The 26643-nt window shown below is 33.9% G+C and overlaps 1 protein-coding gene across 1 annotated transcript; it reads left to right on the top strand.

The window, feature by feature from the left end:
- The first annotated feature begins 8241 nt into the window (after window positions 1-8241).
- On the top strand, window positions 8242-17779 carry LOC136206190 (protein S-acyltransferase 10). The gene is made up of 12 exons (XM_065997148.1): window positions 8242-8445; window positions 8541-8640; window positions 8740-8854; window positions 9835-9909; window positions 10045-10116; window positions 10249-10371; window positions 11358-11391; window positions 12094-12203; window positions 12793-12879; window positions 13864-13947; window positions 15425-15490; window positions 17306-17779. Exons 2-12 carry the CDS (start codon window positions 8556-8558, stop codon window positions 17478-17480), a joined length of 1026 nt encoding a protein of 341 aa, XP_065853220.1. The 5' UTR covers window positions 8242-8445; window positions 8541-8555; the 3' UTR covers window positions 17481-17779.
- The last annotated feature ends 8864 nt before the right edge of the window (window positions 17780-26643 follow it).

The following is a 26643-nucleotide window of genomic DNA, read 5'->3' as shown; positions in this document are numbered from 1 at the left end:
CCTAACAGTCTGAAAGACGAACCTATTTTCTATTAAATAAAAATTTATTTAAACTACCTAAAGTTTTATTAATTATTTGGCTTGGACTCGATAATTCTATCAAGCTTTCTACGTATCCTGAACATATTTTAATCTTTGAATCGGGAATCAAAGCCACGTAGTTCTATCTATTTTAAGTAGTTCTCTTAATTGGTAGTTCTCTTAACTTATTGATACGTTGATTTACTCGCTAATGACTTAATTTAATACTTTAATTGTATATTTCCCTTTATTACTATATAATTTAATATATATAAATCGTTCTATCAAAACGAAATCAAATCGAACAATGTTTCATCAAAACGAATCAAATCGAACAACGTTTCATCAAAACGAATCAAATCGAACAACGTTTCATCAAATCGAACACGTTTTATCAAAACGAATATGTAATCAATCAAACGCTTTATCAAACCAAATTCGTAATCAATTAAACTCGTAATTAATCAAACGTAAAACCTTATATCAAAACCAACTCATAACCGAAAACATAAAAACTTATATCCTTATATCCATCCTAGAGTTTCTCCCCTTATGTATCAATCCATAACCACACGTATCATATCAATTCAATAATCATATAGTCGAGACGTCTCTTTAACCTTGCCTAATCCCGTATTGGTCTTACCCAACACTTCGCTGCCAATACCCGACTAGGTCTTTAGACTGTGTACACAGGCCACGTTCCTCACTGAACATGGTCTTCAAATATCAAAACCACCAATCCGGATCACTCTAGATGGATATAAAAATCATAAAACCACAATATGCTCAAATCTCTTTTCATAATCAAACGTTCAATTTATTCCATAATTGTCAAATTCATTTTCAAATTTTCAAAATATCACAATCATAAATAATTATTCTATAATCAAAATCAAAAGTATACAAACAATATATCTTAAACAATTTAATTAAACGTATTCAAAATAACTCAAACATTATATAATTTTAAACTAAACTATAAACCAAATACTTTTATAAGACTCGTTTTTATCTGTAATCGAAATAGTTACGCGGGAGATTAAACCGTATAGTTATTTTAAATTGAATATACCGTTAGACTCGTTAGATTGTCATAAGTCTATTTCAACTAATTTTATATTCAAAATCTTATACAAATTTTATATTCGACTCTATACCGAGTCCACTTGAAAAATATCAGTATTAGTCCTTCTATTTCCAACTTATTTTAAATCTAACGGTTAAAGTTGCTTAACATATTTTACTGATCGAAACATTCTATTTGGATTATTTTCGGTCACTGAGATAGAAATTTTAAAACAACGTAGTTAATTCAGACTGATTATACTTTTAAACCCGTAACGATTATATTTTTAAACTCGGACTGATTATACTTTTAAATTCGGATCGATTATACTTTTAAACTCGGGCCGATTATACTTTTAAACTCGGGCCGATGCTAAAATATCGACTTGAATAAATCTAATGGACAACTGTCTAAAATTTATATTTTTATTAGTAATTGATAGCCGCTAACTCATTAATCGTAAATCTATTAAAATCTGACGAAACTATCGAAATTAGACTTACTCAAAATCATACTTATAACATTTTCAAAATAATTTAGATTCAAAAATATAGTTACCGAAATATCGCCGTCGGTCACCGAAAATAATCGATGTAATCCATTGACAGCTGATCCGAAATATCGTCGTCGGCAGCTAATCCGAAATATCATCGTCGGTCACCGAAAATTAATCGACGTTGACAATCAAAAACGTTTTTCTCCAACTTTTAACAAAAACTCTTTTTATTTATAATTAATCCCCCTTTTTTTCTAAGATCACCTCAAATATATATATTAGGTACTAAAGTTATCCATTGTCTTTTTAATATGACAAACGGTAAAATTGTAAACAATTTCATATGCCATATCTCAATGTTACATTAAATTTAGAAATGATGTCCTTAACTTTTGACAAGTGTTTTATGATGTTCTTCACTTAAGACACTTAAGTTAAATGTTTGAATATGTGTCAAAAATATATAGAAGTTTGAGTATGTGTCAAATATATATACCACTTCACAATATATTACTATTATTATTATAATATGTATTTTTAATTAATTATTTTTTTATCATATGAAATTTAATCTTAACTCACATGAATTACCAAAAAAACACTTATGCGTACATATGCTTTTTAATTGAGAAAAATATTAATTTTAGTCCTTTTAATTTACAATATTTTATAAAACTTTCCTAGAATTTTTAATTTACACTTAAAAGACATTAAATTAAACCCAAAGATATACTTAAATTCATAATTAATTAACCTTATCTATTTCGAAAAATCAAAATTTGAATTTTAGACACAGACGTGACACCCCCTCTGTTCTCGGGTAGCGCTTTTAGTTCGTGGAACAACGGAGATTGCTCATTCGGTGTAGTAACCTCCAAGATTAGTGATACGAAGCCAAAATTGATTACTTTCGCTGATGTTCAACGAAGATTGTTGAAACACATTTCTACAATGATTTTGATTTGATAAAATTATTCAAATTAGAATTAAATATCCATGATATAATATTCCAACACATTAAATTTAAATGCTTTGATTTATTTGTTACTAATGTGTTTGTTTAAATGTTGAGTATTTAAATTCAAAAGTATTAAGAGACATTAAGACCAAGGCCCAAAGCCCATGAGAAAGTGTCAAAACCCAAGTCAACTGATCAAAGCTAATGGATCAACTCAGCTCAGCAAGAAGAAGGATCTAGAAGTCTTGCTTATTACTTCACGATGAAGCTGTTGAGTCGAACGGATAGAAAACAAGGCAGAAGTTGACCTCAACAACTTGGAGACAAAGCCAATCCATTTTGAGAAAAGGTCAGACGCCCCAGAAAGTTGTTGAGAAGAATTTACCATAAATGGAGAGACAATCTGACGCTTACTGACCAAAAGCACCTGATCCCTGATTAACACAGAAAATGTGACGTTCTTATTGGCCGAAGACACTAAGCACTGAGGAGCGAAAGCGACAGTGAAGTTGTTTCCCTCCAACGGTTATTTCGAAATTCGAAATCACCAGAGGTTCAGATGTCACTATAAATAGGCTTCTCATTTGCTTCATTCGATGCAGATCTTCATCAAGTCGAAACGCTGAGCAAATTGCTATCTGAAGTTCTGTGCCAAAGCAAAGCAAAGAAATCTTAGACTCACTTTTATTTTGTATAAAAGACTAGATTGTAGATCATCTAAAGTGTTCTGCGTATTTAGAACAACATCTTTATCAATTCTAAAGATTGTAAGGAGATACTGAGTTGCTCGGTTATAGAACTCAGTGGTAGAATAGTGTTGAGTATAGGATATAGATGAAGGTACTTTGTATACTCGCTGACTATTGTAAGAGGTTTGTGCTCTACCTGAAAGAGCTCAGTAGTGGATTAAAGCTCAGAAGGATTTCGGGGACTAGACGTATGTAGGAGGCCGAACCAGGATAAACCTACTGAGTAACATTTTCTAACTCTTAACTCCTTATCTGCTTGCTTTGTACTGTGCCTAGTAAAACGCTAAAACTGATATATATTGAGTTGTGTATTTTTGAGTACTGAGTTCAGGGATAGATTCTAGCGCTATTTCCTAACTCAACGTTAGAAGCAGCCTTAGTCTTAGATTAACTAAAGCTGCCTCTGACCTTACTCAGCATCACTGTGCTAAACAACTAAGTGAAAAATCTTAAGTATGAAAAGAAAGTCAGCCTTAAAGGAGAAAATTTTTAAATAGTTCCTTAACCCCCCCTTGGAATTAATTCTCACATTACACGGGACCAACAAATATGTGCTACAAGAGATAAGCCTAAATATGTTGATTTAATTATTGATAGATCTGGGTTCGTTATCCGTCCCTTAGAGGTTAGAGAAATCCATTATGGTTATTAGAGCCTTCATTGGTATCATAGCCTTTTTAGCTCCGTGTTCCATTTGTTAGGAACCATTTATGCATGATTTATGGTTTTATTAATTTGTTTGATTGGATGAATGCATACTTGGTTGAGTCATGTCTTAAAACTATGTTTTTAATATATCTCAAGATGTTTTTGGTCTGCCGAAATTGCCGCGTGGCTGCTGGAATTTTCTAGCACGTTTAAGCGATTTAACGCGCGCCAATTAGGGTCTTTTTATGTTATTACGCCTATTTCTAGTCGCTGAAACCTAAAACTGACCATACTATCGAACTCAGAGACCTTGAAAACCCTCCAGCGGCCAAAAGCAGGAAGCCGTCGGACGCTAGGAGGGCGATGTGTGGCCTGCACGCGCTGCCGGGTCACCCTTCACACGCACAACGTGTGTGGAACGTGAGACCTCTCTTGAGGTCTGTTCGACGTTGATTTTTTACAGTCTGCTCATTAATTTAGGGATTTTTCTGTAATTTTTAATTTATTTTTGGATGTACATAATAATTGATATTGAATTAATTAAGATCGTGTAATTGTTTTTAATATGTGAAAACTATTTATAAATGTCTAGAAAATTACTTAAATTAAAATTAAATTACAGTAATATAAAACATTTTTCAGATTCTAAAACTTAATTTTTCAGATACTCGTTTCTGATTAAAAGTATTTTTAATAAAAGATTATTATACTTTTTAATTTTTAGATGTTCAAAATGTATTTTTAATATATTTAGAATGTACGTGTGATTAAAAATAATTATTAGAATTTTTTTTTGTAATCAATTCATGCTAAATATTATTTTTAAATTTATATATCGTCTGTTACGTATAACTGGATGACTGCAGTCTGTTTGCAAATATTGCGTAACCAATATAATCATACATATACGATATCTGGAATTTTTTTTTTATCGTGAGTCATATGTTCCTCAAAGAAATAGATTAGAGTTGGTTGTTAATCTCCAAAAGCTTTAGTTCATGAACTAATCTTTATCTTTTCTTCTGTGTCATGACAGTTATGGTCGGTATTATAAAGACTCCACACTTTACTCGTTTCCCCGACCAACGTGTTAGACTGAGCCGAATGGAGAGGAACATAATAAGATGTCGCTTAAATAAATAAATCATATGGAATGACATTGAGGCAATTACGCGTCATTTGGAATCGTTGCATACTTAGATGTAAGAGTGCATTTGGGCAGATGGTTTATTTAGAGGGTATGATGAGTATGCCCTATTGATTCGACTCCACAAATCATTGCAACATGAGAAGCTTTAGAGAATCTTAGACGCAACATGGGTAACTCACGAGAACAACTACAGAAAGGCCACAGTTGTTCATAAGCATGCTGGGAGATAAGGGTGTTAGATTCCTCGAAATGGTTCGACTATAACTCTACGATCGGGAAAGACAATCTTTACTCATGTATACACCAGCACCCTGACCAGAAACATTAATGGGTACATTATACATGTCATGAGATATGTTCCAGTGAGAAAGTCATCTTTAGAGCCTAGGTAGTGGATGTGTCCAGGGGTTATAGGTTAGGACTTATTTATTAGTGTTTTCGGATGAGTTTAAAGTTCTGGTTTTATTGTTGTTTTGAACAAGTGGTTTTTCGGATTTTTATTTTTGTTATAACTTCCATTTTCGGGAGATTATTGGTTTCATTGATTGATTGAAGTGTGAGAATTTGTTTTTCCTATTATGGTTTAATGTTTTATATGTTGATGACACATAGCTTTTATAACTGTTTATATAGAAATGAAAGTGCTACATAAACCATTAATCTTTCAACTATTAGCTTAACACACATTAAGCTAATTCCAAACCAATAATAAGAGTTTTCTATGCATGTTATCAAGTTAATTAAGACCGAACATTATAATTAAAGGGTGATTAGAGCCTAGATCTCCTTTTCGAATTGAACTCTAATGCAAAGTTGAGATTAATTAGATATAGGTTGTATAAAGAACTTAAACGTGTATTATAAAAGCTTCTTAATAAGTCTTGCAACTTTTACTTCATTGTAGATTTGTATCACAATGACTTCAGCTACCAAATCAATAGTAGTTGAACTATGCAAAGACCTCAAACTTAATGGAGACAAATATGATGCGTGGAGCGTCAAGATTGAGTACTTGCTTGAGGATAATGACGTTCTCACACCTTAACGACGGTCATGGTCGAACCTGAGGAAGGAACTACTGCTCATCATCGAATGGATAGGAATCTTTATGTGGCTTGGAAGAAGAAAAACACACAAGTCAGACCCATCTTGCTTAATGCGATGGATGATAATCTCTCGAAAGAGTATCGAGCTAAGGGGACAACAAAGGTGTTGGTCCCGTGTGATTAGTTCCAAGGGGGGGTTAGGAACTAATATAACTTTTTCACTTTAATTACGCTGACTTAATTTAATTCTTTGAGTTTCACAACTCAGCTTTGGTCAGCGCGGCCGAGTGAGGCGTAAGACGGCTTTAGTCAGGTATTGACTAGAACTGTTTTACTTGTGGGTTGGAAAATGACACTTTTATGGTCAGCTTCCAACTCGGCACTTTGATTTACTCAGTGTCAGTTCAAACAATTTATATACTGAGTAAATATAGCAAGCAACACATACAGATATATATTAAAAGAGAGTTAGAGATTACTCAACACGACTTATCCTGGTTCGGCCTCTCCGTCTACGTCCAGTCCCCAGAATCCCTCCGGGCTTTTTAAATCCAATACTTAGCTTTTTAAAGGTAGAGCACAAACCGTTTACAAGGCAGTTGAATATGCAAGAGTACCGTCCTCTATTCGTCTACTCAACTCCTACTAAGTGCTATAACCGAACACCTAGATTTCTCTACCACTGAGTACTTAACACCGAGTACTCAGCACACTCTCTTAATTCAACAATTGATACAAGATTGTTCTTTCTTAGACAAAGAACACTTTAGATGATTACAAAGAAATCACTCTAGCATTTACACAGATATGGAAGTTTGGTGTAAGATCTTTTTCTTGTTTTGGTGTGCTTTTGTATGTATGCCTTTTTGTTCTCTTGTATTTCAACAATCGGCTATTTTTATCCAAGAAGTATGCTTGTCCTTTTATAGTTGAAACCTGTAGGCATAATCATTTGAATCCGGAATTATCAATTGGATTCAAACGGCTTCTTTTGGCGACATGTTCTGGTCAGCGTCAGATTTGCAGGCCAATCCTGTCGTCTGAATTCCTCAGGCGTCAGGTTTATCTTTTTCTCGCAGGTTTCGTCTTTTTGTGCCAGTTTGTCTTTTAGCAAAAGAACAGTTGACCCATGCATCTCAAAATTGGCTTCTGCGTAATTTCAAGGTTTCTATTATTGGTGCAGACAGTGGTCGGATCTTGTCTTTTAGCAAACGGATCATTCGCACTGTCCTGAAGATCACTCAGCTTGACTTTGATAGCCGTTGTCTTCGATTGTTGCTAATTCAAATACTGAGTTCTCTTTTACTCAGCTTCCATGGTCAGCTTCGTTCTGCAAGACACAGTTCTCAAGAAGACTTCTCTACTTTTGATACTGAGTTGCGTTCCACTCAGCTTCGTTGATTTGTTTGATCTTTAAGCTTCTGTTCTGAAGATCTTCTATCACGCTGAGTTATACTCCACTCAGCTTGTGCTGTTTTCTCATGCTGACTTCGTCCTGTCTTACTTTTTATTTCCATTTGCATTTATATTTACACTCACCATTGAACAAACATATTAGTACAATTAAATCAAAGCACTTAAATTTAATTATCCCTTAATCATGGATTAACTTAAATAATTTTGTCAAATCAAAATCATGTGGAAAGATGTTTCAACAAAAGGATCTCTGTGATTCTTTGAAAGACAAGTTTGGAGGCACGTCTCTAACTAAACTCTGGTCCCTTACTATAAAGTTTGATACCTACAAGAAGAAAGCTGATCACACCATAAAGAAACATTTGAGAGAAATCTCCAACATTATCAGTTCCCTCGATACAGGAGGTCACAAGCTGACCGATGAGCAGAAAGTTCAAGATGTTATTCGCTCATTACCAAATAGTTAGGAGCATATGAAGATGCACGTGACTCGTTCTACATTGCTTACAACTGATCTAAAAAATGAGAACATAATATTTTTTAATAAAACGTAATATCTTTTAAGGATGTTTGAAATTGACCCGGTTTATCAACGTTAGGGTATTTTTATATATTATCCAAAACAAATATAGTGTAAAACGACAAGTCGTCGCATCCGGACTTTGTTATGTTCCTACCCGTCTTTCTCATCAGCGGTGTAACTCAACTAACATTCGAGAGAAGAGAAAACACACCAACGAAATTTCCACAGCTCCTCCTCCTCCTCCTATATGCGGTTGCCGGAGATTTTCTCCGATCCATCAATCCATTTAACTCTTCTTCTGACCTTAATCTTTCTATTTCTTCTTCAGTTCTCCTCTTCACTGGTTTGAGATTTGAGCGCGGTTTCCAGGTATTTCCCTCTAGACTGAAGGATTTTTATGTGCTTTTCTTTGGGATACGTTAGATATTGACTTAATTGCATTTTCTTCCATGTTCTGGATTCAGTAAATATCGCGTTACATGACAATTATGAGTGTGTGTCACAACTTCTTCAATGGAGCTTCTGATCGCTGCTATCGCCTTTTTCCTTGTCTCGCTGATCCCGGTACTGCTTTCTTTTCATTTCCTCGTCGCTTTTTCGCTTTTCAAATGAAACAAAGATGATTCTTTTTTTTAATTTGAGTTTTCTTTGTTGTACCTTTAGCCAGGAGATCTTCTTTAGGGTTGAAGGTCGCATTAGTAGTGCTGCATCTTGTATATGCGGGAGTTCTCTTCTTCTTTGATGATGATTTGGTACAGAGCATTCAACAGGAGCCTTGGTATGTTTAATCTTTAAATCCAGCAATTGTTGTCTATATTGTTATTTGGAGTGACATTGTCAAATTGTATATCCAATTCTTTTCAATTTCAAGTTCTCTATAAATTCACTATGTGAAATCTGTTGCTTTCATTGAAATGAAATAGAAATGGATTGATTTTTCACAAGTTAAGATGTGTTACTTTCTGGGTTCTTGAATGAAGGGACAATAAAAAAATGTTAGCGAAATGTAAGAATTTATAAATGGTCATACCTAGATTTTAAAAGAGAAACAATGTTTTGATTAAGTCCAGCAGGATTCTTTCGTTGTTATGTGGACTAAATCATACCCGAAAAAAGGAGCGAGTTTGAAATTTCAATAGCCATTTGTAGGTGGAAATCAATGGTATTGCTGTATTTGTTAGTAATATCATCAGAATGTATCTTAAGCATTTATTTGCCTGTATAATTTCAATCTCTTCCTTTTTCTCGTCCTATAAGTGTTCAATTATAGAAGGGTGTGGGGGTAAGGTGATGCAGTGTCCTATAATCTCACAACATAAATATTTGTATGCATGGCCATATACTCCATTACAAGTCAGCAATGAGCCTTAAGACATTCAAATATATTATTGTCTTGTCCTCGTTCATCCCTTTTGAGTCTTTTGCCAATTTTTTGATGTCTGGAAAAAGAAGAGGATGAAAAGTGAATAACTTCAAATTTTAGTTGGATCTAGAATAAATATGACCTATTTCTGTTTCAAAATAATGATGCCTTAAAAAATTAGTTTCTCACATTAAGATAGTATCAAAATCTAATGTTTTTTCTAGCTTAAACATATGTAGTGCTAAACTCAAATTATCCTTTTAGCTTAATATTCAAAAGGGTTTTACTTTGCATTTGTTGACATTTTCCGAAATTACTTGGTATTTTCATTTTTCTTTTACTATAGTCTGAAGTTATTTATAACATTCTGCTGTCTTTGGTTTGTTTGTTCTCAGGTACATGGCTTTATATTTGTTGTTGTTTGTCACGACATTGGTCCAATATTTTGTTACCTCTTGCTCTTCTCCTGGGTAAAATTTGAATGCAGTTACACTTCTAAAAATTTAATACCATTTTTCTTAGCACATAACGTTTGTTATGTTTTTTTTTCTCATTTGCCTAGTTTATTGTTTTCTCCTTGTCACTCTTTCAATTTTTTCTTATAGCTATGTCCTTGATGCAATGAGGGCTGTGAATGACGAAAATATATTATTTCCAAGGGCAACAATGACCTCAAAGTAAGCTCCAAATCTCAAACTTATATGATAGGCTAATTCGATAAAAAAAAAGTTATGTGCATCGTGAAGACAAAATTAATGTGCATTTACATAAATATTACTAACTCTTAACTTTTATAATGTTAAGCAAAGACAGCCTGCTTCAAGTAAAAATGGAAGCTTGACTATCACTGTGGATACAAGCCAACCTGGAAGAAATTTAACATCTTGGACAAAGCTTGTTTTGGATATGTACCCTCCTGGAACATCTATTAGGTACAGAACACTTGGCAAATCCTTTATAAAACCTCTCCGTGTTGCTTCTTTAGGGAATTTATGTGCTTAAGCCTATGTATTTCTGAAGGAAGTATTGAGCACACGCCACTTATTGCTCATTGAACTTGGGAATTCCCTCCATTTTACGCGCGACTTTTTGTATGCTCTTCTATATATATGAGTTTCCCATTTGGCAACTGAATACATTTGGATGATAACAAAATGATCATTCTTTCTATTAGGTGTCATATTTTTTTCATAATCACATCGATTAAAATTCTATTGCGACCCTGGTTATTTGATTAATTTTTATGCATATTGCAATGGAACAAGGTTTTTAAGGTTCTTGAAAAATCACAAGCAGTCATTGTGATTTCAAGAGTCAGGCCTACATTGTAGGATGAGTGTGCTGTTATTTGAAATGTAAGATGGTAACAGTATCAGTGGTCCTCCTTTCAGTTTTCTGACATTTAGATGCAATCTTGAGTATAAATAGAAGCATGGATGGGGGGAACTCTGATTAATACCCAAAAAGAATCTAGAATATGAGCAAAAAGTATATTATATGTTACTAAAAAGCCCTTAAGCCATATTTAATCACTGTTATGTTTGTTCTACATACAGCGAAATAGCATAAGTAGTTGATGAATATATATCTACTTGTGGGCTGAATAGCCTGATTCTAAGACATAGAAAGCTTGATTCTAGGGTTTAGATTGACTTTTGACTTGTCTGTCTTCGTGTTATATATATATAGCTCTCCCACTAAGAATATCCTTATGACACTATTCTATAAGGTTTTGAACCTTTCCAATCATTGTGTTAATGTTCAATGAACGACGCTGTATGAAGATGGCTAATCTTGTAGAGAGACAATTATGTTTCGAAGTTATTTTATGTGGTGCATGCAATGAGGAAGATGAAAATGAGGTTTTATTAATGCTTCTTTGAAAAATAATAAGGCGTCTTTGTTTTGGTGTTTGCAGAACTTTGACTTGTTCCTATTGCAATGTTGAACAGGTATTGATTTTTCTTATTTATATCCGTATTTCAATGCGATTGATCTGGCTCCGTTGATTGAAATCTCTTTGCATCCTTGAATTAATTTGCTTTAGTCTGCAAATTCTACTTCTACAAATATTGTTTTTCTTTATCTTTTCATTACATGAGAGGAGATTATAGTTGCTACAAGTAATTTGAGTCACCTAATCACATCTTTGAAGTACCTTAAGTAATTGTTGTGTTAACCGAGGAAGCATGGACTATGGGATAACTTTGTTCACAGACGAGAATAAAATAAGCTTGTCTCAATTCACATTCAGTAGAATGATCAGAAATGGAAAACCACTTCATTTCACTTTAATATTTATATTACTGTAAGATGTTTTACATTGAATGGATATTATATGCAGGTAGACACATACAAAACCTAGGAAAGCTAGTGTCCACAGAGTAATAATGTTGTCAATGAGTATTAGTTTGGAAGTAAAAGAATAACTAAGGTACCATTAGGGAAAAATTTATATTTTGCATGCAGAACCGTTTGGAGAGATTTGTTGGTATTTTAATATAGTTACTGCCAGTTTTAGTCTCTTGAATTGTTTCTTTTACAAAACTCTTTTCGATTAGGTTTTTTACTGTTTTATATCTCCACAATTTTTTTTCTAAATCTTGATCAATCTTTAATACGCTGTTATTTTTGTTTTTCTTCCTAATATAAAGCCTCCACGAGCAAAGCATTGCCATGATTGTGACAGATGTGTTCTTCAGTTTGATCATCATTGTGTTTGGCTTGGAACGTGCATTGGTCAAGGAAATCATTGTCAATTTTGGTGAGTGTTACAACCTGATGTGCTCTATAGAACTGAGTGTGAACCAAAAATGGTGGTTTTCAATAAGTAATATTAGACTCCCATCTCATTCACCTGTGAAATATTCTCTCTGTGCTGAATGCTGATATATATTGATTGGAAAGAGAGACAACATATACTTATCACAAAGCATGAAGGATAGTTGATCAGATTCATTTTTTACTTATTTTTTTTTTATTTTTTTTTTATTTTTATGAAGTCTATATCTCTTTATCATAAAATTAAAAGGAACAAGTTTAACAGCTGTTAAGATTTGACGGGCTTTCATGGAGTTTGTTTGTTGTTTGGTACTTGCAATTATTATTTGCAAGTTGGATCAACTGCTTGTAGTCCATGTTTCTAAAATGAAAGAGAAACACATTCTGGATATCAACATATGCTTATTGTATTCCATGTTTCAATAATGAATAGAGAAAAACATAAATGGACGTCATAGTCTCTGCAATTGAAATCAATTAATGAAGTATGCTACATGATGATGAATGCTTTTACTGATAATACTTATGGTATACTTATGTTGTTGTCTTGTCAATGACCTGTGATACCCTAGGTGGTACATTTGTCAAGAAACAGCATTGTGCCTATGGACTGGCATCTTGTATATTGCATACTTGAAGGCTAACATTACAAGTGCTTGGTATGATATCTTTTTGTAATTCTTTTATTTTCTCTGCATTTCTATTCTTATCCTTGTTGGAACTTTTTCAGCTTTCATTTTTTTTTTTTATCACACTATGTTGCACGGAAATGGAAACGGAAACGGAACTTAAATGTGAACTGACACTGGGAAATGTTATTTCTTAAACAAAGTCTTCAAAACATAGCTAGGAAATGGAAACAAAACGGACATGAAACATGGAAACGGTACTGAAGAGGAGTTTCTGTGCAACATGGGCTACATACAAAGAAAAACGAAAGAGCCAAAATGGTAGAGTGGGGTGGATTGAGGGAGATGAGATAGATAAATACAAAAGAAAGAAGAAACTCCTCTTCAGTACCGTTTCCATGTTTCATTTTTTCAGCTTTCATTTTTTTTTATCACACTATGTTGCACGGAAATGGAAACGGAAACGGAACTTAAATGTAAACTGACACTGGGAAATGTTCTTTCTTAAACAAAGTCTTCAAAACATAGCTAGGAAATGGAAACAAAACGGACATGAAACATGGAAACGGTACTGAAGAGGAGTTTCTGTGCAACATAGGCTACAAAAAAATTGCATGCAAGTTGCAATCCTTTTCATTATGGTGGAAGCGTTATTTAAAAAATATATATAGCTAGGAAAGGGTGATGGAAACAGAAAAGAAACGAAACGGATACGAAATGCGGAGACGCTAATGAAGAAGAGTTTCTGTGCAACATAGGCTACAAAAAAATTGCATGCAAGTTGCAATCCTTTTCATTATGGTGGAAGCGTTATTTAAAAAATATATATAGCTAGGAAAGGGTGATGGAAACAGAAAAGAAACGAAACGGATACGAAATGCGGAGACGCTAATGAAGAAGAGTTTCTGTGCAATATAGGTGGATACTAAGGATATTATTAGTTGGGCCAACTTTTTGGTCTCATGTAGTTTATGTTGAACTGAGTTGGATCTTTGTGGTTGCTATTACTGGCAGGTGGAAAGATGCAATCATGATAATGCTATTGGTTACTTTGTCAATTTCCATGATCTTTCTGTTCCTCCTGCTGATCTTCCATAGGTATTTATTATTGGGGTAAATAATTTATTAGTCCACGATGTTTGACAAAATACATTAGTTAGTCCTTGTATTTGTAATAATACATTTTAAGATCCCTAAAGCTTGTTCTAGTCAACTGTTTAGTCCCTCATCCATTTCTACCATTATATGCATGGCCTGTAGGGATTAAACAGTTAGTTTGACTAACCGAATTTTGATTGATTTTTAATGGTAGGGACTAAACAGTTGACGAGAACAAAAGTTAAGGACTTCATAATGTATTATTACAAATAGGAGGACTGACTAGTGTATTACGTCAAACGTCAGGAACTTATAAATTATTTACCCATATTATTGTTAATGAAGAATATGTTTTCATCACATTTTTTCTCACATCACTTTCTGAAGCAGCTGAAATTTAATGTACATGACATGATTGGTTATACCATGTTGTATTTCATTACTTTGTTTGTTTTCATTTTACGTGATAATTCTTCAAAATTGTCATGCGGTCTTCATCAAAAAGATGACACTATATTTTGTTTGTCGAAATAATCTTGATATCTGATGTGATTGTAACTAGATTAAATATTCTATGCTTGACCTACTTGTTTATCATAAAATGTAAATGGGCTGGGTGCTCTATGTTCTGAAGTAGGACTAAAGAGTGGTTTTTGCTTTTTTCTTGATATGAAAATTTGTTTCTTTTCAAAAACCCGAAGCCATCAATGGTACGGTATTGAAAATATTGTATTGATGAATATTCAATTTCTTGCAAGTTGCATTTGTGAAACAGCTAATAATCTGTTAGGTTGTGATTTATGAAGACTGAATCGTTGCTCTAATTAGCAATTTCCTTTCTGGAATCACCTAGCAAACTGTTATGGGAGTTGAAAATACTTGATTATGGATAGTATAGAAACCCAGGAAGCTCCGACACTCCAAAATAAGTGTCCCCTCTTTTTCTTTTCTTTTTTTAATGGGGACACAAATTCTAAGTTAATTAAGTAGAATATAGGGTTATTTTTTAATAATTTTAGTATTTACAAAAAAGAGGGTTAATATGTACAAAAATAAAAGAAAACCCTAATAAAAAAATTCAAAATCTAATGAAAGAATATAGAAGCTGCCCCTTTTTTGGTAGTTTAATTAGTTTGAAGTATTAAATGTTTCTTTTTGATGAATTAATGGCCATTATGGATGTTATTTATGGTTTATAATCACTAATGAATGTTATTTATGATATATATATAAATTTGGCGTGTCCCCGCCGTACTTGTGTCTCATATTTTTAAAAATGTCGTTTGCCGCATCCACACCTGCACCTGTACTAGTACCCATGTTGGTGCTTCCTAAAGGTTAGAATGTTAAGGTTTTGGTTGTTATCAACTTACAGCGTTTATAATGGTATTAATGGTGTTTTTGTACTTGTATTAGCTTAGATTCTTTTTTCTCTTGCAACTGTGCAGAATATTAAATCCTATCTTTTCCGATGCAGCTATCTTATTTTAACTAATCAGACTACCTATGAACTTGTAAGACGGAGGCGCATCCCATATTTAAGGTTTGTAAGCTATATTATGGTGTTCTAGTACTTCCATTGAACCTACTGTTTTACCTGTTTGACTTAAATTCATTTGAATTCTATTGCGGGTCGAGATTGACTACTGTCTTCTGTTGTATGGTGTGCTGGTGTTAAATGAATCTGTTCTTTCTCAGAAATTTTTTCATGTGTCCAGCGCACCACTTAATCCGTGTGCCGGGCCAATAATTTGAAGTCACGCTAAATCTTAACCAATAAAATATTAATACTCTATAATTAATTAATTAATTAATCTTTATTTAATTGTTTTTGTGTAATTCTAGACCTTAAAATATAAATCGTGAACTCTAAATTATAAACCCTAGACTCTAAAATGTATAAGGTGACATCAAATTGTTGGCCCGGAGCACGGATGACGAGGTGCGCTGGGCATATAACAAATTTTCTCGTTTTTTTTTTTAATCTTATCTTGAATTGATGGACAATTAATGGATTAAATGTCAGTTTGACCTTTATAGCAGGAGGGTTGAGCCTCCTTGACCATTAATGTTTACTATATACCAACTTAGAACACAACTGGCCTACTTATTCTCAGATTACTCTTAAAATGAAAAGGAAGTACCTATTTGACCCCTGAAATTTAGAAAGAAATTAGTGGATTAAGTTGGTATTTTTCTTAATTTAAGGGTTTACTTGACAATAAATGTGCAGTAATCTCTTTATTTTAAGAGTGAAATCAGCTCTGCTTTATGCTCCAGTAGCCAATTTGATGCGTACCTTTTAGGGCTGTACATGAGCCGAGCTGTTTAGCTCAATAAAAGCTCGACCGTGTTCGGCTCGATTTATAAAAAACTTGTGAGCAAGCTCAGTTATAGGTTCGTGACAAGCTCACGAACAAGCTCGATTGTAATATTCATAAATAATCTCATTAGTAAGCTTGGTACGATTTTTTTTAATAATATTATTTCTTGGGTGATGGAGGGACAAATTTTGTCGAAGTTTTGGATTGTGAGATCATTGATGAATTAAAACATTTATGCCTATGTAGTATCTAAACTTGATATTATTTCATTTGCTCTTAGGTGAGCTTGTTCGTGAACACAATAAACGAGCAATAAACGAACTATTGGCGAGCAACTTGTTTATTTGTTCACGAGCTTTGCTCGTGAGGTTGCTTACGAACATAATTAATGAGTTCTTCGCGAGCAAAGTTCATAAACATAATTTAGGAGTTGCTCGCGAGCAAAGCTCGTGAACAAAATAAACAAGTTGTTCGTGAAGTTCATGAATAGAATTTACGAGTTGCTCGCTAGCAATGAACAAAATAAACAAGCTGCTCACGAACAAGATTTTGAACTTGAGCCAAGCTTCGAGCTGCTCGCGAGCAAAGCTCGTGAATAAATTAAACGAGTTGCTCGCGAGCTGCTCACGAACATATAATTTCCTTAATGAGCCGAGCTCAAATAGGGTTTTGAGCTTGAATTGAGCTCATCAAAGCTCGGGTCGGCTCGATTTCAACCCTAACCTTTGGGGTCAGGGTACAAATATAATCTCCAACGTATTTGGAGATGAAATTAATTGCTTCTAATGTTTCTCTATTGGATTAGTTCTACCCTCAATGTAGAAACCTGGATAAATTTTACCTTAATTTAACGGAAAATGATTACATTTGTTACAATTTTTTGTATGTTTTCTTACAAGGGTAAAATTGATTTTACTGATATAATCCACTTGACACGATTATCATTTTTATCATATATCATATAACACGATTATGATACGACAACCCATTTTGACAAATCTACTTATGCTCATGGAACACATGTTCATTTACAGGGGAGTTCCGGAACGAGTATATCCATTCAGTAAAGGAGCTTGTAAAAATCTTCACAGATTCTGCTTTAGCAGAAACAGCAAATATAGCCTGGAAAGTTTACCCACAGCAATGGAAATTGAAGAGAAGTCAAGACCTTACACGTGCTTAGATTTTTTAAGATGCAGATGCTGCTGATGCCTTAGAATTACTGATGGTAACATTATTTTTTACCCCCCAAAAAAAATATACTGTAAGATTATGCTGCTGATGCTTTTGTATCATTGATGGATATTTTTTTTACCAAAAAAAAAAAAAAATTACTGTAAGATTATTAGGGAGCTTTTTGAGGGTGCTTATTCATTGTCTTTTTGATGTTGAAGTGTTTGGTACATTTGTCATCCATGCCTTCATGTGGAATTTTTTTTTTCTTTGTTTTTTTCACGCATTGAGAAAAAATTCCCATGATTTTAAGGTCATATTTTGCATTCCTAACATTCTACTTTGTTTTTATATATATACATACTTATTGTAAATGCTTGCCTCTTTATTTTGCCCGGTTTATGACTTTGTCCCTAATCCATATATGTGCCTCTTGCATATATTAAGGGCGGCCCAGTGCACTACGCGTCCCCGCTAAGCGAGGGTCCGAGAAGGGGTCCCACCACAAGGTTGTACCGGGGGCAAGTCTTTCCCTGCCAATGTTTTGGCAAGGGGTCGATCCTAAGACTCGGACCTGTGACTTCTCGGTCATACGACAACAACGTTTACTGTTATGCCAAGCCTCTTGCATTTATTGTGAGGTATAATTCTTGGCCGGTTTACTTCTAAGGGAAAAAGTAAGCGCCTTGTAGCATTTATAAAATTTGAATAAGCATTCAGGAAAGGAGAACATATGGTGTCATCATAGCAAAACGGATCAATACGACTTCATATTAAAGGTCTTGACTCGGGAAGTTTCAAGAGATTTAGTTAAGGATTCACTCTTTACAACAATCATACACAATCTTGTAAATCACAAACATAGTGGATTTAAGAGATATCATGTTTCGATATCCGGGCGCATGTTCACTTATTAATAGTTGATATGTAGTACATCACGTTTCTGAACTTATAACTGTCTTATAATATTTCATTCATTTATTAAGCTTACATCTTAACTTTGATTTATTGTTGTATTCATCATCCATTCTTATCTCAAACTCACTTAGGCATCACGCGAGTTAGCCGGACAACGATCATGCTTTGACCTTGTTTTTGTCCTATTGTAGGTTGACAAATAGACTTACATGATTCAATCACATCAAATTGGTGCAATGAGTTTGGAACAAACGCAACAATGACTCGCTTAAATAGTTCCATCCAACTTCCATCCTCTAGTTCGCTCATTGCGTATGGAATCCAGAGAATGGCGGATGAATAAGCGTGTCGTTAGTTTCAGGCAGACCACGACCTAGCTAGCTCTAGAGATTGCGGGGGATACTACAGCCATAAACGCCCAACAACAAAGGCTTTTAGGCGTAATCTCTTGACGATTGGTAGAAAACCTAAGATCTGTCCATGAAGTCGTTAGCATTATGCAACAAGAACATGTCATCCAAATGGTAGAAGTGAAAGAGAAGATTGAGATAATAGAGAAAACTATCAAGTACATGAACGAACCTGAGAATACCAACTACTCCATTGTATATTGCATTGTCTGAAGTTGCCGTCATCAACGGGACGGATCGCCAAGATATTGATTAAGGGATTCTGACGTCCAGTCAAGTGGAAGAGAAGACTTCGCAATAAGGTACCACATATCCATAATTCCCCCACACAAAATGCAAGGAATGCCAACGAGCAATCCCCCAAGAGATTGAACCGAGTAAGGGAAGAAAAACGACCCTCCCCGAACAGGAGGACCCGGACTCAAACCGCAAAAGGACCTGACACAGATCTATCGAGTTCTAATCTGTCAGCCAGGAAAAGATAGTTGGACTTAAGAGTTATGATCGATTGGCGCCCACGGAAAGGAACTTCCTGATAAAACGCGAGGATTCCAAGGCTAAGTTTGATGCAATCCAAAACAAATTGAATAAACTCAAAAGCACAATCGTGGAAGCAGAAATATACTCAAAGCATCCTAACATAACAGAGGTATAATTAATGTTAGGACTCTTCGTCAACCATTTCGTAATGTCTATCCCCGAGAGAAAAACCATGCATGATCTCAATTATGTGGTTCGACGTGAAAATGAAACCCTCAAGGACCAAGTGGAAATATTTCAGCATAAAGCCATTCACGTCAAGGTATTGAATGTGGAAGAAACGGTTGGCATCATGGCAGCCAATTGCCTCAATAAAGGATCTCAGGAGTTAACCATCAACAGACCTTGAACCTTCAATAACCTGATGACTCGGGCAAGAGATTTCTGTAGATGGGAGGCCCATAGGCTAAATCCTATGTTGAAAGAAAGGACGCCTCCACCAGCGCGAATAGGCAGCCCTATAAACGATAGGGGTCGAGATAAAAAAAAACCCACGAGAGCATTCGGAGAGATCAACAATCTCCCTGAACGCTCTTAGAGAGGAAGTCTCATAGTGGGATTGAGACAAAAAAAACCCACGAGAGCCCATAAATTATGTTTGATAAATATATTTCACCATTAATAGCGCATCTGACTCCACCTCTACACCACCTAAACCCTTGAGTTTAATCCAGATGAGAGCCTCACGAATGTCAATAGCTTCAACTTCCCTAACTGAAATGTTTCTAGCAATACGTTTTGAAAACGCACCACAAAAGCTACCAGTGCCTAACTAGTCTGGTCCATAAACAATTGAAGTGTTCGTGTTTACTTTGAGCTTACCAAAGGGAGATTTAGACCAAACATCATTCCTATGGTCTCCACTGTGAAAACCAAGCATCATGCTTGCAATAAGTGTGCATCTTGCCAGTCTTCAAACACAAGCTAAACGAAAGACATCAGTAATGCCAGCCCTCCAACCCTTCAACACCACCTCATTCCTACAACATCAAATATCCCACACAATTGAAGCCCATAAACAACATTGCTCTTCAGTTAACACATTAAATACAAATTCTAACCAGGCAACAAACGATTCCCTTGTAAAATTTGAAATTATCCTCAGCGAAAAGCAGTTTCAAACTGCTATGGTAAAATGACAGTTATTAAAAAAAATGAATGATAGATTCTAGGCCTCTTTCGCATAAACAAAACAGCTAATCAATATTAATACATCAAAGAATTAAATTGTCAATTGTAAGGATCACATCTTTACAAATTCTCTAAATTAAATTACGCGCTTTTGATGGAATTTTGAAAGTCAAAGTTGCTTCGAAAACTCCAACACAAATCCAAACTTATGTTAAAAATCATCTTATAACCACTTTTAACAAAATAATTGTCATGACATTCATACTTCCAAGACCAATCATGACAATTATCATTTACAGAGAGGAATATAGAGAATATTGTTAACATTTTCCTGGTTAAAAATATTATTAATAATCTCATAATCTCATTTCTTCATGCCAACTTCAAACAAAAAGGAGACCTTCTAACTAATAATGGACAAATGAATATCAATTGAAAGTAACTCATTAGGTCTGCTAAGTAGCTAAGCATCTCTGCCAATTCTAATGCTATTTCCATCACCACCCCACGCTGACCAGGGCCAGCCTTGAGCCTCGGCTAGGAGTGCGCTGGCCTAGGACCCAAGTATGGAGGGCGCTTAAAAATAGGTAGATATACATATGAAGTAAAGATAAATTTTATACATATATTAATACCATTTAGGCTTTAAAGGGTCTAAACAATTGATATTTTAAACTTAAAAGAGGTATAATTGATTTTTTAAATATAGGTTGATGGTTAATTTAAAGAAATTGTAAAACATATTTTTATTTTAGGTAAACAAATGTATTTGATGAACGTAATAATACGCATCGTACAATTATTAATGAAATATTTGTTTGTTTATTATTTATTAGAATATATTTCAAATAAATCATGTACAATTTTTTTATACTAAAAGGACTCTTATTTCTCATTTCGCATATGGCCTATAAATTATCAGGACCGGTCCTGATATCAACATTCCTAAATTAGCATTGATCAAGCTTGTCAAATGCTACTCCAAACGAAATTAAAACTCACACCTTTACTAGTATGAATGAAGTCACAATCTTTAAAATAACGGGCTTTGAAAATACTCCCTCCATTCTTAAATAAGTGTCGTTTTAGATAATTGTTTTTGTTCTTTTTTGAGTGTCGTTTTCGTTTTTCAATAAAATTTAGTATAGTTTTTTGGTCTAAGCATTTAAATTTTGTCTTGATTTATGTGTTTTTTAATCCTTCAAAGTTTCTTGAGAGAGAATTGTTATTTAGTTAATCCATGTAAATTTATTAATTTAAGTGCATATTAATTGTATTTCTTAATTTGTGTGAAAATTCTAAAATGACACTTACAGTAGAACCTCGATAAATGAATGTTCGATAAATGAATAACCTCGTCTAATGAATAAATTTCTTCGGTCCCAACTTGATCCAATGGGCTTAACGAATAACCTCGCTTAATGCATTAACGAATAAATACAAATGAAGTCTTTATAGGCCCTATGTAAATATAAATGAATAATCACTATATTTCAAATAATATATTTTTATTTATATAATATATCATGAATACATTTCATCCAATGACTAATTTTCAAACACATTAATAAGTCATATTTTTTCGAAAAATGCCTCCAAAGTTGATTGTTTCTTTCCTCCCCCAAAATGCATCTGATCCTTGATTTTGTGTAAAGCATGCACCACTTCTGGTAATTTTGTATAGTGACAATAGCTTGAAAAGCTTCTCTTGAGGACACTTGTGGTATAGTGATACTATCATCGGGTTCGGGATCATTTGCCTCATCATTTAGTCTAAAAATATCATCTAAATGAATTATTATTCATTTATCGATAAATAAATATTATATTCATTAATCGATAAATAAATAATCTCGCCAAATGAATATTTTTTTTTTGGTCCCAAAGGTATTCATTTATCGAGGTTCTACTGTATTTGAAAATGAAGGGAGTATTAAAAACTAAAAAATTAGGCTCAATAAGGAATCTCTATGCTTGCTTCCCGAGCATGGCCAAATTAAAGCTTTTCTGTTTATCAATGCATATCGACATTCAAGGGAAATATTGTATTATCTTTCGTCTCTTGACTAATTTTAATTAGTGTTTTACAACTTGAATTTATTTAAAATTAATAATTGACCCTCCTTAACTTATTTAAAGCGATTTATATTTTAATTTGTCTAAATTCTCTTTTGCTCTGTTACGCGAACTTTGAATATTAATCATGTAAGTAAGTTTAGGAAGCTAACAACACAAATTATCAGTTCATAGATTAATCAATTTTTTTATCAGGGATAAAGTGTAAAAATACCCTAATGTTTACAATCAAGAGCAATTTTACCCTTAACGTCTAAAATGGTATAATTTTTATCTTTAACATTACAACTAAGAGCAATTTTACTCCTAATGTTGGCAAAATGGGTCAATTTTAGAAATTATTCATCAAATTATCCCATCGGTCACAAACCTTGTCATCTACACTTCACATGTGCATCAATTTCTTCGGTCACAAACCTTGTCATCTACACTTCACATGTGCATCAATTGATCATTCATTAGTAGTATGTCACAAATATATGATTAAATGTGAAAAAAAAATAAAAAAATATACAGTCTTTTGTATGGGTTGGAAAAAAATTTAAATATTCTACCGAATTTATAAATATTAATCTCTAATTCTATTATTAAATCATAAAAATATGAATCTTTTTTTAGAACCAACTGATATGCAATTAATACAGAACAAAGAATAAAATATATATATTTTATAATAATGTCTGAAATTGACACAACTTGCTAATTTGGGGGGTAAAATTGCTCTTGGCTACCAAAGTTATGGGTAAAATTGCTCCTGAATGTGAACGTTATGAGTTATTTTTGCACCTTATCCCTTTTTATTACGTATTAAGCTTAATTTTTTTTTCGGGATAAGGATCAAATTTGATTCTAACATTTTTTAAAATGTGTAGATTTAGCCCAACGTATGAAATAGTGCAAATTTAATTCTAATTTTTCCAAGCAATATCTATTTTAGCCATACGTTATTGAAAATTTGAAAAATCTAGGTTGACTGTTATTTAAGTGTCATATCGGACATTCCAAACAAATTTGTCGATAAACAGAAACAGTTTCATACATTTTTTTTTGTTGGTATTTGTAACCATATTAGTAACAAATTAAACATTTTAAACACTTTGACAACAAAATTTGTGACTAGCTTTTATGGCGACAATTTTTTTTTTGGACAAGTTATGGCGACAAACTTATTTGTTAGCGTGTTAACAAGTTTCTTGAAGTGTGCTAGTAACACATTAAATATCTTAGACATAATTGATGTTTGAAAAGTCTAATGTGATAGTTAAATAACAGTCAAATCAACCTTTTTAAATTTTCGGTATCGATGTCTAAAATTAATCTTGCTTGAAAATGTTAAAATTAAATTTGGATTATTTTATACGTTAGGATCAAATCTGCCCTTCGTAAGAAAATGTTTGGATAAAATTTGTCTCATATATCATTTTATTATTATTATATAAAAACTAAGGCATAACACTCATTTGATCCCTAAATTAAAACTTCAAAGCCAATTAAGACCTTACACTATCAAAATCATTAATTAGGTCTGTCCAATACAACAACAACAGCAACAACAAAGCCTTAGTTCTGAAATGATTCGGGGTCGGCTAACATGAACCATCATATAAAACCGTGAAATCAAGTCGTGTCAGCGACACAAATTCGCTCCCTCCACTCTGTCCTATCCACTACCATATTTTCCTCAATTCCCAGTAAACTCATATCACTCTCGATCACCTTCCTCCAAGTTTGCTTAGGTCTTTCCCTACCCCTCACCACTACATCCCTTTGCCACTCTTCGGTCCTCCTAATCGGCGCATCAAGCGCTCTACGTCTCACATGGCCAAACCACCTTAGTCGGTTTTCTCTCATTTTATTCTCAATAGATGTAACCCCTACTTTTGTCCTAATTATTTCATTAATGACCCGATCCTTTCTCGTATGACCACACATCCATCTCAACATACGCATCTCCGCCACCGACATCTTATGGATGTGACAGTGTTTCACTACCCAACACTCCGTACCATATAACAATGCTGGTCTCATTGCCGTGCGGTAGAATTTTTCCTTCAATCTATTAGGCATGCTAGGGTCACAAAGGAACCCCGTAGCACTCTTCCACTTCGACCAACCAGATTTAATCCTATGAGCAACATCTCCATCTATTTCTCCATCCGTTTGGATAATAGATCCTAAATACCGGAAGCAATCCGATGCCTGAACAACTCTCCCATCTAGGGTGATTGTCCCTGCCTCCCTACTCCTATGACTGCTAAACTTACACTCTAAATATTCTGTCTTACTTCGGCTCAACTTAAAGCCTCTAGATTCTAGAGTTTGTCTCCATAATTCCAACTTCCTCTCCACTCCTTCTTTCGTCTCATCCACCAACACAATATCATCTGCAAACAACATGCACCATGGTATACCATCTTGAAGTGAACTTGTTAGTTCATCCATAACGATGGCAAAAAAAAATGGGCTTAGTGCGGAACCTTGATGCACTCCAATCATAATAGGGAACTCTTCAGTCTTCCCAATACTAGTACGTACACTCGTGCATGCTCCCTCGTACATGTCCTTTATGATGTCAATATATTTCCGCGAAATGCCTTTCCTGATCAAGGCCCACCAAAGTACTTCCCTTGGTACCTTATCATATTGCTTTCTCCAAGTCAATGAAAACCATATGCAAGTCTTTCTTCTTATTTCGATAGTGCTCCATTAATTGTCTCATTAGATGGATGGCTTCCATAGTTGATCTTCCCGGCATAAAGCCAAACTGGTTTTCCGAGATCTTCACCGTTCTCATCCAATCGTAAAATCAGAAACTGTGACTATTTGATATGAATTTTAATGATTTATGTGTTGGTTCAAAATAGGTTTAGGAAAAACGGGTTGAAACTATTCAACCGAATGATATTGATGATAACTTCATTGATGATTTTTCCTTAGGATGCAACTCAATTGATAATTTTTGTTTAATTCAAGGATTTGATTGATTATTTTGAAAGTTTAAGTTTCTAATTGATTTTGAATTTTAGTTTGAAGAGAGAAATGGTTGTTACCCAAAAAGCTAAATAGGCTTTATATACCAGTTGTTTCTAAACTTGTCTAAAAATCTTTCTTGACCCCCTGAACTTATATGTGTCTTATTAGCCTGTTAAACTTGCTTAAAGTGTAATGATTAAGTCTCTAAATCTATAAAAACATCATGAAGATGTACAAAATAAAAAGTTAATTTGTTTTAAAGATTTAGAATCGCAAATTAAGCTTATGTTTTGAATTTTTTTACAAATTTAGACAAAATGTAATATATATCACTTTAAACAAGTTAAGAGACGACAAATTTATATCATCACAAACTAAAAACTTGAGCATGAAGATGAGAGAAAAACAGAGGAATGCTCAATAGAGAAGATGCGTTAAACAATGTTGATTAAATGAGGAATCTAGAGTTCTTTCATCTCCACTACTGTTCAACGTATATGAGTATCTGACAACTTTGGTTTTGTCTTGTCCTTTGACAAGTTTCTTCATTTCTTTTCAATTCTTGCATCAAAAGTTCTTTTTTCATCTATGGCATCCTTAAGTAATCACTTTGGAGATGCATTCTAGTTAAGATGTAAGTATTTCAAGGAAATCTAAGTCCTCAGCTAGCCAAGGCCATGACTATCAAAGAAGTTTTAAGTTGGATTAAGATGCATCGCCCCAATGAGAAAATTTAAATTCAGTCGGATTGTCTCATCATAGTCAAGACAATTCAAATGGGTTTAGAAAGTCATTCGTATTTAGTTGACATTATTTTCTATTGTATTTATTTATTATGAGATTTAGAGTTGTGCTCTATCTCCTTTATTAAACGTTTAGCAAATTCGGTTGCCTATGCTCTAATAAAAACTGCCAATTATATGTCTATTCGGAGTGAGTAAGCATTTCCACCACCATTTCTTGGCAATATTCTTTCATTTTATTTAAGTTAATAAAATTTGCATTATTTCAAGAAAAACAAGTTCAGAAAGCAAGTTGTAACCAAATTTAGACGGTTAATAGATCTAGGGATGCAAACGGAGCGGGACGGAGCCGGGAATGCATTTCCCATCCTCGTCCCCAATTAGTCGGAGATTCTCCATCCCAATCCC

This window comes from Euphorbia lathyris, chromosome 9 (genome assembly GCF_963576675.1).
Source record: "Euphorbia lathyris chromosome 9, ddEupLath1.1, whole genome shotgun sequence".
Taxonomy (NCBI): domain Eukaryota; kingdom Viridiplantae; phylum Streptophyta; class Magnoliopsida; order Malpighiales; family Euphorbiaceae; genus Euphorbia; species Euphorbia lathyris.
Note: the sequence above shows the minus strand (reverse complement) of the source record. Positions and strands in the feature narration are given on the sequence as shown.

Excerpts from the sequence above, each read along its gene's own strand:
- LOC136206190 (XM_065997148.1), top strand. The coding sequence starts at position 8,556 with ATGACAATTATGAGTGTGTGTCACAACTTCTTCAATGGAGCTTCTGAT. Across the intron at positions 12,880-13,863 it reads GCTAACATTACAAGTGCTTG|GTGGAAAGATGCAATCATGA; the intron begins GTATGATATCTT and ends TATTACTGGCAG. Across the intron at positions 13,948-15,424 it reads CTCCTGCTGATCTTCCATAG|CTATCTTATTTTAACTAATC; the intron begins GTATTTATTATT and ends TTTCCGATGCAG.